A 16,054-nucleotide genomic window follows, 5' to 3' on the forward strand; every position below is an offset into this window, starting at 1 on the left:
GACAGGGCGAGGGGTTCTTCTTAGAAAGCAGGTAGATGGCTAGGTATATGATCCACGGACCAATCGATTCCCCAAATGGAGTTCAGAGGGGATAGTACGAGAAACCAAAGAGCTGCCCACTTCTAATTGATACAATTCGACCCATCTTGGGTGACATTGGCTCGATCAACCATACCAAAACAAAAAGTCACAGGAGACAGCTCCAAGCCCTCCGTCATCCCCTTCTCAGAACCCATCATCCAGCCACGTCCCACCCCGTCTCACTGATCTGTGTTCCCAACGGCTCATTCTACATTTACTGCATCTCCGACCCCACCGAGACAAAAGTCCGTGCTGTCTCCATGGCAGCCACTGGAACATTCCACTATGTCATTGTCGGCGGTGGTGCCGCGGGACTTCTCCTCGCGACGCGTCTCTCAGAGGACCCCGAGGTGCAGGTCCTCGTCCTCGAGGCTGGGGAGGACCTCAGTCTCGACCCGCGCGTCAACGTGCCCGCCATGTGGACACAGTTATGTGGCAGCTCGGCAGACTGGCGGTTCAAGACGAGCCCTCAAAAGGCGCTCGGCGGCCGCCAGATGGAGTTCTCGCAGGGCCGCCTGCTAGGCGGGTCAGCCGCCCTCAACACCATGTTGTTCATCCTCAGCGCCAAGTCGAATCTTGACCAGTGGGCTGGGCTCGGAAACGAGGGCTGGGACTGGGATAGCCTCGGAAAGTCCCTGAACAAGGTCTACAACCTCGATCCATCTTCGGCAGCTTCCGCCCCAGGTGCCGGCCCCATCAGCATCAGCATTCCGGATGATGCCGACAAGTGGGCGCAGGTCTGGCGCGAGAGTATCGCCGGTCTTGGACTACCCGTCCAGGACGACCCTCTTGGCGAGAATGTCCTCGGCGCGGTTACGTATCCCGAGTCCGTCGACCCGAAGACCAAGGTCCGGAGCTACGTCGTCAGCGCGTACCTTGCCATCGCGAGCTCGCGTCCCAACTTGACTGTGCGCACATCGGTCCAGGTTGACAAGGTCCTGTTTGACCTCTCGTCTGGAGGCGAGCCTGTCGCCACGGGTGTGGAGTATACGTTGACCAAGGACGGTGAGGAACTGTCCGGGCAGGTCGTGACAGCACACCGGGAAGTCATCCTGTCGGCCGGTGCCATCAACACCCCGCGCATCCTCGAGCTCTCTGGCGTCGGGGACAAGGCCCGGCTCGAGACACTGGGGATCCCCGTCGTGGTAGATAATCCCTCCGTCGGCGAGAACCTCCAGAACCACGTCATCGTGCCACTGTCATTCGAAGTCAACGAGAACTCGGGTGAAGGGTTTGACACGGTTGATGGGCTCTCACGCCAAGACCCAACGGCCCTCGCTGCCGCCGCAGAGGCGTACGGCAGGCAGACGGGACCACTGTCCAGGACCAACTCCAACGTTCAGGCGCAGGTGCCTTTCCCTCACGTCGACACCGACAAGGGAAGAGCTGATCTGGAACAAGTCCTGCGCAGCACCATCGACGGCGCCACTGGGAAGAGCGACTATGAACAAGCCGTCGAGGCCTATGTCCAGTCCGTCCTCGAGTCCCCAACAGAGGCATCAGCCGTCTACCTGACGGTCACCGGGTGGGCGTCTTACAACCCCGACGGCAGCTGGGCTGCAATACCCGAGGGCAACGAGAAATACTTCTCCATCCCCGTGATGCTCGCCCACCCCCTCTCCCGCGGCTCGGTCCACGTCACCCGAGGGCCCGACCACACCCTGGGCCTGGACATCGACCCGGCGTACCTGTCCCACCCGCTCGACATCGAGGTGCTCGCGCGCCACGTGAGGCTCGTCGAGTCCGTGCTCGCCGCGGACACGTCCAAGTCCGCGCTGGCCAGCCACCTCAACCAGTCGCCCAGCGCCAAGCGGTCCCCGGGCCTGCCCCGCGGGCCGGCGGCGTTCGGGGGCCACGAGGCCGACGGGGAGGAACAAGAGGGGCTTGAGCGCGCCCGCAGCTACGTCCGCGGTTCCGCCGTCGGGGCCTTCCACTGGACCAGCTCGTGCGCCATGCTGCCGCGTGACAAGGGCGGGGTGGTGGACCCGCGGCTGCGCGTGTACGGGGCCAGGGGTCTGCGGGTCGTCGACGCGAGCATCTTCCCGCTTATAACAAGGGCCAATACCATGGCTACCGTGTATGCTGTTGCTGAGAGGGCGGCTGAGATCATCAAAGCTGGTCAGTGATCGGCCCTGGGTACTTACCTGTAGAGCTGTCGGGTGATTTGGCCCATGATAGAATAGTCCCAGTAACAGGTTAGACGATGTGTGTAGTCTTTTTCGAAGTCATGCTCCTCAATTTGTTGCTCAAAAGCATGCATCTCCGTTTTCGTAGCAGTTCCAGCTCCCATAATGCGTGTGAACACCTGAGATATAAACTGCCAACGGCCACGCCCAAGCACATACGGCCATAGATAGTGGAAAATACGGGATCCCGTCCGCTCTCCCATAGTCAAGCCACTAATCGATAGACTCGTAGTCGTCGCAACCTCAGCCTCCCCCCCGACGTCTACGGAGGACAGCCGGCCGCGCCAGGGCCGGCCTCCGGGCCTTGCCCACCGTTTTCCCACCGTATGCAGCAACGCCCGTCCCTACCGTCTGCCCAGTTCTGGCTGTGCGTGCCTGGCTGTCCTGAGGCTATTCGAACACCCCCTCCATCTCGGCGGCCTCGCTTTGTGGTCTGCTTCTGCCCTCATGTGTCCATCGCGGCCTTCGCGCCCGGGCTGCCCGCGGCCCATGTTGGTGGATAGCTCACTCCTCCTCGTCAGCCAAAGGGGCGCAGCAGGCCCAACAGTCGCGATCCCACAGCAGACTCCAACTGACTCAGGTCTGTTTTCTTTTTATTTTCTGCTTTTCGGTTGTGAGAATGCGGTTTTCTATATGTTGTAAATAGACTTACCTATCATTTATGTTCACACATATCTCAGTACTCACTCGTAGAACTTTTAGAAAAGGCCCTCAGCACTGAAAAGGAGAGAGGAATACTGAAGCTCCCTACCCATCACAAATCTGTGACATAAGCGCCTTCGCTGGTGAGAACGTTGCAGCCTTTCAAGCTCGGATACGGCGGCTGCGTGGTCGCTTGTGATGCAGACGCTGCACCTTGTAGGGTCCGTCACACCTCACACAGGTGATAGAACTGGACATAATAATTCGCGCTCGACACACGAAGGACCGCCTGAGACACACTTGCGAGGGTTCACAACTCGGGTTGACCCTGCCATGCAACCCACACCTCCTAAGACGCAATTCCCCCATCATGAGGCAACTTGTGTCGAGGCGTCCTTGCCTTTGCGGTCCCGTCGCTTTCTCGACCTCTGGCAAACCTTAAAGATCCAGCGCGTATGCACAAATCGCACGATGGCCTCGTGATGGTGCCTAGATTCGGTCGTTGACCCTGTCATGTAACCCACACCATGTGGGACACCCTGTATTTACCTATCATGAGGCATTTGGCGTTGAGTCCTCCTTGGCCATGTGTCCTCGTAAATGCCTCACCCTGCGGCGAATCTTGTCGATCCAGCGCAAATGGCACGATGGCCCCGCAATGGTACCTCCATTCAGTCCTAGAACTTCTGAGTGGCCCAGCCTTATCGTCGCATTGCGGCGCAGTGTACACTTGGTCCAACCCCATAGGTCGGTATTTCCGGAAATTGCGCCTCGTTGACTTGTGATACTGATCCTACCTCATGGAAGCCTGTTTTCGTCGCGTCCAAGGCGCGGGAAGGAGCCAGAATTGTCCCCGAGGACTCTGAAGGGGTACTGGTGGTCAGTGACTGAGGATGGCCTTTTCGCAGCCTCCTGACGTCTCTCACATGATGCATCGTGAACTGTAGATGGCGGCTACCACAACAACATGAGTGGCTGCTTGTATTCTGTCCAGACGGTCAAAGACTATACACGTCTGCCCGTCACACCACAGGACTATCCCAGGAACGGTATATTGATGGTGAACAGTGTTTTGTAAATGCTAATCCCTCAGTATCCGGATATCTTTCGTAACTATTAAAAGGCTCGATCTTCCGCCTTTTATCGGTCTGACTGTAGTAATGTCGTCGACCCTCTATTCTACCTGATTTAACCTACTTGACCTGATATCAAATCAAACCAACCGCTATGCAACCTAAAACTACCAGGCAGGATATCCAAGACAGACTCTATCAGTCCTTAGGAGAACGCTTCTGGCAAAACCATGAAGAAGTGCCCCAGCTTCTTCAGTGGTTACGCTCTGTCGACACCATTCGCAACCGGCTTGATCAGAGAGTTGAGGAAGACGAGCTTATTATACAACGACACAACCAAGGGTCGAAAGAGGAGCACCGCCTACCAGGAGACTCTGTCCGCATGAAATTCTTGGATGTTTACGACAGTCTCTATGATATGGACCCCTACCTCCTGACGGCATGGGATGGAACAAGTAATGGGGGCATCGAAGAGGTTACCAGACGGATTTCTGATGAGCTCTGGGGCGGCAACTTCTGTTACTTGGAATGTCTTTCATACCTGGTCATTGCGGTTCTTGATGGTTGTGACGTATGGCTCTTGGAGCTTCTTCAGCCGTTGGCTGAATCTACCAACTTGAACCCCATAACATTCAACAGAATTGTATACAAGGATTTATACCCCGAGTCGTGCGATCTGGCGCTAGGCGTCCGGCAGAAGAGGTCTCTATGGCCATGGATTCGATGGGCTGTTGGGTATTCGTTCCTACTAGTATGGGTACTTAACCTGACCTTTATCCTTCAATGGATACGCACCGGGCGCAGCCTCGTCCAATAAGTTAAATAGTTCCTCTTTATCAATGAATCTATTCTCGTTCTTAATCCATATGGATTCCGAAGACGTACGCGGTCCGTATAGTGGTAAAGGTGCAAGACAAGACCGAATTGCCCAAGCCTGACCGTGACTCACGGTTTTGTCCGTCCCGGCAAGGCGACGTTCCCCGCGGAGCCACTGTGTCGCACCGCACTGCCCGTCCGATCGGCATGTTAAGGCGCCGCCATGATAAAAGCTTGCTGTGTACTAGTAGATGAAACCGTTATTGCTCGAGACAGTACCCATCCAAATCCGCTGCTGGTAGGCGAGCATAATATGTTTACCAGTCAACTAAATGAGAGTATGCTTGTCTACCAGCAGGAATTCAATGCCCTTTGTCAGTAGTGGCTCGCGGGGGGCTGACTGGTAAACACATTATTATGCTCGTCTACCGGCAGCCGATTCGTTGCCGTTTGCCAGTAGTGGCTCCTGAAGCGCCTATGGGTGGCTCATCCTGTCTTGAGCATAATGCACATGGCCGCCCGAAAAGCTCAGCCCGGCCACAAAACAGGCCGCACTTGTGAGAATCCTGGCAACATTGGCGCACGTGAGATTCAGCCTGATCAGAGGATAGGCGGCCACTTACAAGACGTCCTGGCAATTGTGGCTGCCTCAGCATCGGCCCGCGCAAATGGCCCGTCAATTCAAGTCACGCATCGGTGGCCATCTCGGCAAGACTGGCCGGGCGCAAAATGGGCGCCAATAAAGGCTCACAGAGCTGCATGGCATCCTGGCATTTGTAACCGAATGGCTTTCTGGCCGCATAAGTGGTCCTCATTTCCCCTCACTTAGCCGCCGACATCTGGTTCTGATTGCCAGCGTTGCCTCGCGGACGCCAGATATGCCCGCCGCTTCCCTGGTGACCAGTTCTGCCGGCTACAAAGCCTTTGGCTGTGACTGGCCAAGATTGACAAGACCTGAACCTGGAAAAGTGCGAACTGATCTGGTCTACTGCTCAAGGTTTCCACGCCTGTCCCCCAGGACCCCGATCGTACTCATCTGGCGATTGAGGAAGAAGGACTGCCGCCGCCGCCGCATATTCTGTGCCGCTTTTACCAAGTGGAAAAAGGATACGTGGACCAATTGATGTGATGGACTGGTGCGCCAATCGCAGCCAGAAATAAAGGGTAATAAAAATCTGCTTATGCGGCAGCTCGAAATAAAGCCGCCCAGTCCCGCTGATGCTGACACAGGAAGCCACTTCTCTTCACCTCTTCCCCTCACTCACAGAGACCAGACCTCAGACATCATTTAAGACTTTGACACAATGGAATCCACAAGCAACACCAGAACAGAGAGAGCTGAAAGCTATATAATCTATACCAAAACCTTGTTCCAAAACTACTATAAGCTCAAACAAACAACAAAGAAGCATATCGACCTTGTATACAAGTTGACTATGGGCCGACAAGCTCCTCCCAAACTGGACTCATATCAGGGAATTTCAAGAGCTCTTCGCTTCCTTGGGGCAGGTATCGGCCCAACAGATCCCAAAAACCTTCTCATAGCATGGGTTCATACAAAAAACAAGTCGGTACATAACTCCGTTCAGGAATTCGATCACCGTGGACTAGAACGGCAGGCAGCTAAAACCCTTTGGGGTTTCTATGAGCTGAAAATGATTACAGCAGAGTGGATGCAGGGAAAAGACGAGGACTACTTGGTACACCTGGGGAAAGCAGCGATGCATATCTTTGCCAGCTATACTGCTGCAGCGCTACGTCCCATCCCCATCAGGGCCTGGAGAAAGTTGGAAATTAAGGTCGTCATTAGACGAGCTTGGGACCAAAGCAAGGCCCAGAACGCATATGTCCGACTTGTGCACTCGTTACGCCTTCTCGGTGTGACTCAAGAGAAGGGGGAAGAATTTGACCCGAGCCAACGAGGGCCAAGACAAGGAGGATGTGAAGGATCTGGTTCGACAGGACTCTCCAGTACGGCTCAGCAACCCTAAAGTATCGAAACCTTTCCAAGCTGTCACCAGGGAAAATGCCATGAACGTGAACGACGGCGCGGAGGTCATCAAGGCCAACGAAATCATTGCAGAAGAGATAGTAGTGATTCCGTTGTAGAAATTGGACGATCTAGCAACCACCTTTACCACACACCGCGCGATTGAGGACTAGGAATCTGAATTCCCTTCATCTAGACATTTATCTACCAGTAGACACAAAGCCAGCAATGTCCGTGCTTGAAGACTCTCATGCCAGTGGAGTGGGTCGTGGCCGTAGCGCGGCATTTGGGTCAATGATTTCAAAATGGGAGATATATGCCATCTTTTGTTATATGTGATCAAGTTTAATCCACTTGTGTTTTGCTAGGAATCGGTTTTCAAGTTAAATGCTTGTTTGAGGGAAAGGCGCTTGTTGCCTCGGTCAATCGTTGAACCAACCCTCCGCTTCCTGTCATTGTAGCCTTGTCGTACCCCGCTCGTCGGCAGAGCATTCAGTCGCATGCCTAGGAGTAGTGTCATCGGCGATAAAACCACCTGTACATCGATTGTGGCCAAAAACAAGCTTCTGCCTGCCCAAATCCCTCAGGACTCCATTCATCCCATTGCAAGTGACCTATGGAAGTGGCCGCTTTGACGGCCCATCTCCTCCTTATTTAAAGCACCCCAGCCTCGCCATCTTCTTGCGCCCTCCATCCCTCCTTCCTTCTCCCATCTCCACAGTTCAGTGTGTTCCCGTTTCTGAGACCAATATGATCGAAGTCGAGCCCGGGTCGGACGAGGACCTGCAAGCAGTCGCGATAGCTCTAGCCCAAGCCAAAAATGTTGTCGTCCTCGCAGGCGCCGGGATCAGCACGGACGCAGGTATTCCGGTTTGTTCTGGGACCTTTCACTGCGCAAGACTTTGGCTAACAGCTATAGGACTTCCATTCAGAACAGGGCTTGTACGCGAGAGGCAGGGTCTTCTGTGTGACGTCTCTCAGCGACCCAGATAGAAGGTCTCAAGTCCTAAAGACTGCATTGGCCTTGCGCCAAACCACACGGAACGCTCAGCCGACAGCTACACACCACTTCGTCAAAGAGCTCCAGGATATGGGGAGACTACGCCGCCTCTATACACAGAACATCGACTGCTTGGAAGACACGGTCGGCATGTTGCCAGCAGGCTGCGTTCAACTTCACGGCTGCCTTCGAAACCTTGTTTGCGACCTCTGCTCGTGCACATGTGACTGGGCCGGGTACGAGGCGGCCATACTTCGCGGAGAGCTGATAGCCTGTCCCTATTGTTTGACTGCCTGTGACGCCAGAGTGGCTGCGGGAAGTCGCAAGATTCCTGTAGGTCACCTCCGTCCAGCCATTGTCCACTCCGGTGAGGAGCATCCCCATGCAGACGACATCGCGAGCTTCGTGAACCGCGATCAGCGCACTGCGGACCTCTTACTTGTCCTCGGTACAAGCCTTCGCCAAGACGGCCCGAGAGCTCTGGCTAAAAGGCTTGCTCGAAGCGTCTCCGCGAACGGGGGAACTGTGGTCTATGTCGACATCGCTGGGAACGGTTCGAAAGAGTGGAGGATGCTTGTGGATTACCATGTTTCGGCCCGATGCGACGTATGGGTGCGAGACGTACGCGAAAGGCTGGCTGCCATGGGTCGAAACAAAGCATCTCAGGTGGAGCGCGGCCGCGGCGTCCAGCATCCAGGCAAGGCGGGCGGGTATCGGGTCACGAAAAGACCCAAGGCAAGAGACGGTGCCAATCGCCCAGGCTCGAGGTTCTCCAACCCTATCGTGATAGAATGAGTTATCTTGATTACTGTGCATCTCAGCATTCTTCTCCCAAATATGTCGTCGCATGTCGAGAGTTCTAGACCTCTAGCATCTCTGACCTATCGTGGTGTATATCCTTGCAAACTTTTTCATCAGAGGTTGCCTTGTTGTATATGCTGTCATGACTTAAGAAGGTGATAAATAACTTGTACCTCCTCTTCTTATAATTGTATTTGGTCTGGAGGGCTCCTTGGTCCACTTGAATTCAGGATCTTCGCATGAAAATATGTCAAGAAGCTTGTCCCAAACAGGTTCCCGAACACTTATCTCTGCCGACGAGCGGGGTACAGCAAGAATATGAATACGAGAAGTAAGCGCATCTCGACACCAGTAGATGTCTGTAAGTTGGCTGCCGGTAAATAATACAACGGCGAGCCTCTACTGGTAATTGGCAACAGAGTTAGCTGCTGGTAGACGAGTATTGTAACTAATTTTGCATGCGCCTACTAGTATACATTGGCTACTAGCAACCATGGAACTTGTACGTGCTAGTAAGCGCGTAGTAAGCGGTTGTGAGTATAATGTGACGGCACAGTTAATGGATCGCTCTGGGTCAACATCACGGGCAACGCCTTTACCCAGCACAGCTATGATAGTGCTTTTGTGGCCCTAGAGCCAGATGCGTATTTCTGTATAATTGAGAAGTTAGGATGTTAAATTTAAAAGGTTAAAATTAAAAGTTTATAAGAGTCAGTATGTTAAAAAATAAATAAAAATATAGCATAAAGTTATGCGTTGTTCTCCCATAGTTTGCCCTATTTATTACCCAGTTTTCTACTACTTATTTCTTTAGTATTGAATTAACAATAAACCTTATTCAAAATGACTCATGATTGTACACAGGAGCTGACAGAGAGATGGATTAAGTCTAAGGATAACCCTGATACTCTACTTAGGGGTTCTGAGGTGGATCTTATTGAAAAGGTGCTTAAAATGGGGACACCTGACATAGCGGGTGATATTTGGAAAATTATGGCGTTTCACGATCTTGATGATTTCCTCTAGGTATGGGCCCAGATTCGGTTTATCGACGAGCTCTATTACAGGGATTAGAAAGCTTGATCCTGATTGATTATAGAGTTTTCTGGTGTGTGTATTTGAGCCGATCAGGGTACTAGGTCTATTACAAGGTGGCGGTATGTGGGAACTAAGTCTTTAGGGAAATAAGTAATTAATTTTTATTTTACTAGTAATTAGATTAGGAATCTATTACTATAAGATTTATTTAGCAGTAAGGTATATAACGTTTTAATCTATATACTTTTAATTTTAATCTTTTATTTTATAACTATTGAATACCTCTGTAGGATATAAGAAGGTTATAAAGAGGTGTGTTAATCTAAGCTCTACTATGCCGTTCTACTTAGGCTTATGATATTTGCATCCTTTTTGTGTGACTTATAAAGCTTAATGGGTTGCCGGTAAATAGATTTTTTACTACTACCATGTTAGTTACCAGTAATTATGCAAGTCGGGCATTTTCAACACATTCTATCATAGCGGCAGTAACATATCGATCCGGGTGGGCAATGTACGCGGTTATGAGCCAGCGTAACGGCGGCATAGTCCATAGATCGCTCGTCAACAATAGGGGCAGCGCTTACAAGATGTTAAAACTAATAAGTATACTTATAGAGTTATTTCATGGCTGAGATATAGGAGTTTAAAGTTAGAAGTTAAAATTAAAGGCTTATAGATAGGAGTATAATAAAAATAAAAAATAAAAAATAACATTAATAATAAGTATAAAACAAATTTATATAGACTTTGTATATTATTTTAGTTCCTCTATTAAGCTGGAATCCACAATAAAAGAAGATAGAAAACAAATCTATATATATACTACTTACTATCCTATCTTATATTAGCTATTACTTACTTCTAAGACTTACGGAACTAGTTATAATTATTAGAACCTATATTCTTTCCCCTTAAATTCATTTACAATGCTAGCTAATCAAGACCTAGTGGAACTAATATTTTACTGGGATCTACAGTATTCATATAATAAAGATGAACCTAATCCTAAGCTACTCAATCTAGGGAGGGAAAAGAAGAAGTCTGACTGGGCTCTAAATCCCGGTACAGAAGAGGAAGATAAAAGTTTTACCTGGTACAAGCGGCGGGACTTCAAAGAGATAAAGAAAGCTACTAGAAAAGGGAAATAAGATAAGCTATTTGCCGAAACGATGTCTTGAATATTGAAGGACGATATAAGGGCTTAAAAAAATAAGATTAAAACTTTTTGGCGGGCCTGGGAGACAGTTATTGAGGCGAAAAACTACTATGATTATTATGGTAACTTGTTAGGCTTTGGTGTCCCAGCTAGAGTAATTCTATAGCTAAGATCCGTTTTGTGTTGGAGATTTGGCCTTGGACTATGTTCTTTGACGAAGCCAAATGAGTCCATAGTAGACTACTTGAAATTCCGTGAGCTTTATAAAGCATAGTATGAAAGAGAAGACCTGGAAGAACATGAATGGATAGTTTGCCCTTTCTTTGATATAGATGAGAGCGACAGTGCAGAGTCAAAACTTGCTGCCGCTAAACTTTCAAACCAACGGCTTCAATCCAAGATGATGCAAGTGCTCGCACAGCACTATGAAGATGAGGGTGAGAATTCCACAGTCGACTTTAAAGTTCATGTGGCCAGGTCATTTGATGGGAAACCGTGGATTCGAGTAAATTATGACTAGAGTTAAATTATACTTCTAAGAGTTGAGAGGAACACAAATAGATTCACTGCCCGTTCTATGTATGGAAAGTGGCCACACAATCATGACAAACGTGCGGCGAGTAGATTACTGGCAATCCAAGGCTCCACATGGAATGCGTGACTGAAATGTACGGACCGTTTGCCTGATGCTCAGTGCCACTAGGCGAGTAGCCCGTACGAAAGATGGTTCACCAACTGTTGTGAGTGCTGAGGCGGGAGGTCAGGGCTTTCGTGACGGCGTACAGTCGTCATCTTGCGTCTTGGGCCAGCCTTTACCAAATGGTCGGTCTCGAGCGTGTTGCAGTACCCGAACGTGTAGATGCAGTGGTAGATCGCGAGCGTGATCGCCGAACCAGCCGCCGGTCGAGAGCGCGATGCTGAGAGTACGCCCCGGTTTCGGAATGCTTCTCATCGGCATTACTCATTCCTACCAACTGTTAATTAAATACATATTCTTTCCAACTCATCGAGGCACCGCAGCATCTCACGCCTACAAGCTACTTGAAAGTCTGCTTGTTGGTCGGCTATTGATGCGTCCTGCTGCTGTAGCCGAGCCTGCTTGCGATGCCTTCGTTTCCGTGCCCTCTTTCGTCGCACGCTCTCCCACCACTCATCACAAAGCATAGCGTTCCCAAAATCAACAAGTACTACCTGACCTAGGCTGGTTGACCCCCTTGGTAAAAGAATAATGTTGCGCAATCCTGCTTTGCCGTGGAGCACACCAAGGCGATGGATGACTCCGAAGGCTGTCTGTATCGCCGCCCTGCAAACCGCAGCTAATGGCTGTTTCGCTGGCTCCTGCTGGTGAGGCAACGAGGCGTGGCCGTCATCTGGGTCGGCAGTTGACGACGCGGACGGCGACGATTGCGTTAGAAGAGGTGCCACGTTGACAATCGGCTGTCCCGGAACACAGCCAAGTAGTAGCAAAGACCCAAACTTATATCCGCTCAGACAGTCGTCCCATCGTCTAGGTAGATCTATGATTCCAAGGTGGCGAGACCACGCCAATCTCCTGTGCGGGACGCAAGTATTCGGTATAAATATGCTCCTCGTCCTCGGCAAGGCGGCATCCGGTGGAGGTAGCCTTGGCTACAATGACATATCCTAGTGAAGCGAGTCGGACTTTGAAGAGGGAACTTGCGGATCCTGACCAGCCTAACCACAGGTGTTGGCGACCTGACGAAGATCGGGAGAGCTGCTCACGGAGTGCCTGTCGAAAGTCCGCGGCAGATGGGTGCTGATGCCCGTGCTTGTTAGGGCAATTTGCGTCCATCGGCCGACCCATGACCACGTCTAAGATACACTTAGTTGTGCAAAAGAGCGCCTGCTCGAATGCAATTGGGCATCGACAATTCTTTAGCTGGCGAGGGTAGGGAAGCGTGTGTTGGCGGCGGCTTTGGCAGGGCCCTTCTCACGGGCCAACGATGGTTGGTCTTCTGACCAGGTCTATCACGTCTGATAGTTTACGAGTGTCTGCTGCCGAAAGAAGCGCCAAGAAAATCTCGGGCGGCAGGCTAGAGCCTGGTTGTGGCCGACGAACCGTGTAGTATTCGACAATCGAGGGAGTGTGCTGTTCGAGACGTAGGAATATGAAGGTATCCGACGTGCTGATGTAGCCATACCTAAACAGTCAGTCAGCCCTAGCCTCAGTCCATTTCCGGTACACAAGACCGTACAGGAATGCTTACTTTGTTCGCTTTCTGATCATGAAGTCGTGGAGCTGGTGACAGTTAATGCGTCTCCGTCTTGACTACCGTGTATCGCGTCTTCATGATCCCTCTCCCAAACATCTCGTCGCATATCGAGGGTTCTAGAGTTGCCTGCCAGCCCTGCCTCTGCTATCATACTCCAAGGAAGCTTGTGCGGTGCCATGAGCTCGTAGACAAACAGGACGCGGCATCTCGTCCGGTCGCGGCGGCGCTGATGCGTCTCGGAGCCGAGTCTCAAAATGTCGTTTCCGTGTCTTTCTGCCTCTGCGCCGCTCTGTGCGGAATGATGACCTTGAAAAGCTTGGTCAATGCTGACGTTGAGTGCTGGTTGTTTCTCCTCTAACGCAGCCTTGGCTCCCTTAAATTTACAGGAACCGTAGGTCGTCGTTGCTCAGCCCATTCGCGTGAAACATATAGGCTTGACGCCTCCTCTTCTTGCACTTCTGCCTCATGCCCCGTGTCTGTTATGCGTCTTGGGGCGACCGTTCGTGTCGTCTGAGCCTAAAATTGCATGTGGTTCGACGAGCTTGTCGTCCCATGCATGTTTCGACCCGGCGATCTGTGGGATGACACTGCGGGCGATTCACGTCAGTCAGCAACGAGAACACAGGGAGAATGGGTCGCGCACTCGTTCTGCTGCCAGGACTGCTTGCTGTTGCTCGAAATCGGTCCAGGGTCTTATAGTCGTGGGATCCAGTCGATGCTCTGTGCGCACTACCACGCCTTGGGTTGTGGTCGGGCAGCTCGACTCGATTCGAAGGGCGCCACATGCAATGTCTCCATGGCTGCCTAAAAATTGCCGCAGAGTCTGAAACTCAAGTTTATGTGTGCGTGAGAAGACTGGAAGCATGGTAGGTGAGGTTGGCGGTTAACGTGCTCGTTACTGTAGAACGAGTCCAAGATCCACACATGGCCCCGCTTCTTGGACGAAGTTGGCCCGTGCTTGCAGGACACCGAATGCCGAGATCCTGCGTGGACTTGGTATCCGCACATGGACGGGTCCCACGCACCTCACAGAATGAGTGCAGTGACGATCTTTCGGCGTGCCAAAATACAGTGCCCATGTCCTATTCGCACCCCGCCGGAGCTCATTGGGTCAGTTCTGGGCTGACTTCAACTTTCGACTTCCAAACAACAACCTACCCACAGTCAAACCCCACATCTTCCTACTATCTACATCTACGACTCTTATTATACCGTGTTGTCCACTTTTCGTCTTGGGAATTCAGTCCGGCCTGGGTATCGGCGATGCGACTGATGCTTACAGCTACACCACCGCGACAGGTGATACTCGCTGCCCGCAGGCAGCGAAAGACACTCACAGTCAACGCCACTGTCAACATGGCGACCACTAGTCCACATTACCTCACTCTTGACGAGTATGCGGACCTACGCAACAAACAGGATGAGAGTTTGAGAAAGGAGTTCTCATCAATTAGGAACAACATTCATAACGTCACGACTAATACAGAAATCCTTAAGACCGACGTCAAAACCCTTAAGACCGATGTCGAAACCCTCAAGACTGACGTCGAAACCCTCAAGACTGATGTCAAAACCCTCAAGACTGACGTTGAAACCCTCAAGACCGACGTTAAAACCCTCAAGACCGATGTTGAACTCCTCAAGACCGACGTTAAAACCCTCAAGACCGATGTTGAACTCCTCAAGACCGATGTTAAAACCCTCAAGACCGATGTTGAAATCCTTAAGACTGATGTCGGAACCCTTAAGACTGATGTCAACGAGCTTCGAACTGAGATCAGAGAGCTTCGAACCGAGATCAGGGAAAACCGAACCGAGATCAGGAATGTCAGAACCGCGCATATGAATGGCTCCTTGAAGAACCCAATCCTGCCATTTCGCGCTCCACTTGTCTACGACCCCATCAGCCAGAAAATTGTCGAGCCTGATCGTGCCCTATTTCCTCGGCATGCCAGAGAGTTTTACGCCCTCAGAGACCCTAGCACGGACCGCCTGCGAAAGATATTGATCTATCTCGCCAGCTTCTACGACGTGCATATCGAGATGGATCATGATGCTGACGAAAGCGGTGAAGACACGGCAGTCCTAGGGCATCCGGCCCAGATTGTGGACCTACTAGAAAGCATATTTGGTCTGAACGAAGACAACTTCATCAGATTCGCAGAAAGAGCTCAGGAACTGGATACTCAGCCATCATCCCAAAGGAAACGCTTCCACACACAGCAGCCCACTGCACCGCAGCCAGCTCCAGTCCGCCAGAGACTCGACAAGACCGAGCCACCCCCCGAACACGAGAGCCTTTCATCAAAAGGCGAAGGTAATCCCCGTCTCGAGTGGGGCCGACGCACAACTCCTTCTTCACAACGTCCTACAGTCAACCGAATAAAGAGGCCCCAGCCCGACACAGCAGACAACGGGAGCACTACAAATCCCTTTTCAAGCCCGCGGGACTCTGTCCACTAGTCATGCCGTGCTATGTCTTCTCAATCTAAGGCATGTTTCTACATTGACTTGTTTCGGGTTATTTGGATGTTGGAGGGGGGTTGGTAATGCTCTCCTTGTTATGTGAATTATCTGCGTATGGCGTTGTCTGCGGTTCAAACCAATCTGGCAGGGGTTACGGTCTTTACATATGTAGAAACGCAATATCTCCGGCATCAAGCACACTCTGTGTAGAGCTCACCTTTTCCGGTGCGAACCCACCCATGGGCTGTGACCCAGGGCGTCGACTTGTCCCACGCATTGCAAAACATGTCGAAGAATCCGCTGATATCTCCCGCGGTCTAGAGCTGTGCAAGGATACTACTTGTGGCGTGACCGGAGAAGGGAGCCCATCGATCGGCGCTGTGTAATAACACTATCCCAAATAGCGCTTACGCTAGAGTGCAGACTTCGAGGTATTGGTGATGGTTGTTCGTCTATTTTAAACGTGGGCTAAATTTAACCTTAGGCTAGGCACAAGATTTTATATTTTATTTTAACCATCTAAGTTAAAATAAGACTTACAACTAACTGTTGAGCCCTAATTACTGTT

At 51.3% G+C, this 16,054-nt stretch overlaps 4 protein-coding genes across 4 annotated transcripts; 3 read left to right on the top strand and 1 right to left on the bottom strand.

Annotated features, from left to right (window-relative positions):
• Positions 1-75: 75 nt before the first annotated feature.
• KVR01_007520 (uncharacterized protein) lies at positions 76-2,207 on the top strand (the record flags this gene model as incomplete). Its single annotated transcript, XM_044788512.1, has 2 exons — positions 76-94; positions 244-2,207. 2 exons carry the CDS (start codon positions 76-78, stop codon positions 2,205-2,207), a joined length of 1,983 nt encoding a protein of 660 aa, XP_044643773.1.
• A 3,545-nt stretch (positions 2,208-5,752) lies between these two features.
• On the top strand, positions 5,753-7,022 carry KVR01_007288 (uncharacterized protein). The gene is made up of 2 exons (XM_044782555.1): positions 5,753-5,962; positions 6,029-7,022. The coding sequence occupies exon 2, from the start codon at positions 6,103-6,105 to the stop codon at positions 6,787-6,789; it is 687 nt and encodes a 228-aa protein (XP_044643541.1). The 5' UTR covers positions 5,753-5,962; positions 6,029-6,102; the 3' UTR covers positions 6,790-7,022.
• Positions 7,023-11,767: 4,745 nt separating this feature from the next.
• KVR01_007480 (uncharacterized protein) lies at positions 11,768-13,885 on the bottom strand (the record flags this gene model as incomplete). Its single annotated transcript, XM_044786319.1, has 6 exons — positions 11,768-12,262; positions 12,327-12,733; positions 12,794-12,948; positions 13,015-13,046; positions 13,091-13,161; positions 13,636-13,885. The coding sequence occupies 6 exons, from the start codon at positions 13,883-13,885 to the stop codon at positions 11,768-11,770; spliced, it is 1,410 nt and encodes a 469-aa protein (XP_044643733.1).
• Positions 13,886-14,376: 491 nt separating this feature from the next.
• KVR01_007413 (uncharacterized protein) lies at positions 14,377-15,483 on the top strand (the record flags this gene model as incomplete). The annotated part of the gene is made up of 2 exons (XM_044784115.1): positions 14,377-15,337; positions 15,395-15,483. 2 exons carry the CDS (start codon positions 14,377-14,379, stop codon positions 15,481-15,483), a joined length of 1,050 nt encoding a protein of 349 aa, XP_044643666.1.
• Positions 15,484-16,054: the final 571 nt, after the last annotated feature.

The sequence above is a fragment of the Diaporthe batatas genome, assembly GCF_019321695.1.
Source record: "Diaporthe batatas strain CRI 302-4 chromosome Unknown Contig00008, whole genome shotgun sequence".
Classification (NCBI taxonomy): domain Eukaryota; kingdom Fungi; phylum Ascomycota; class Sordariomycetes; order Diaporthales; family Diaporthaceae; genus Diaporthe; species Diaporthe batatas.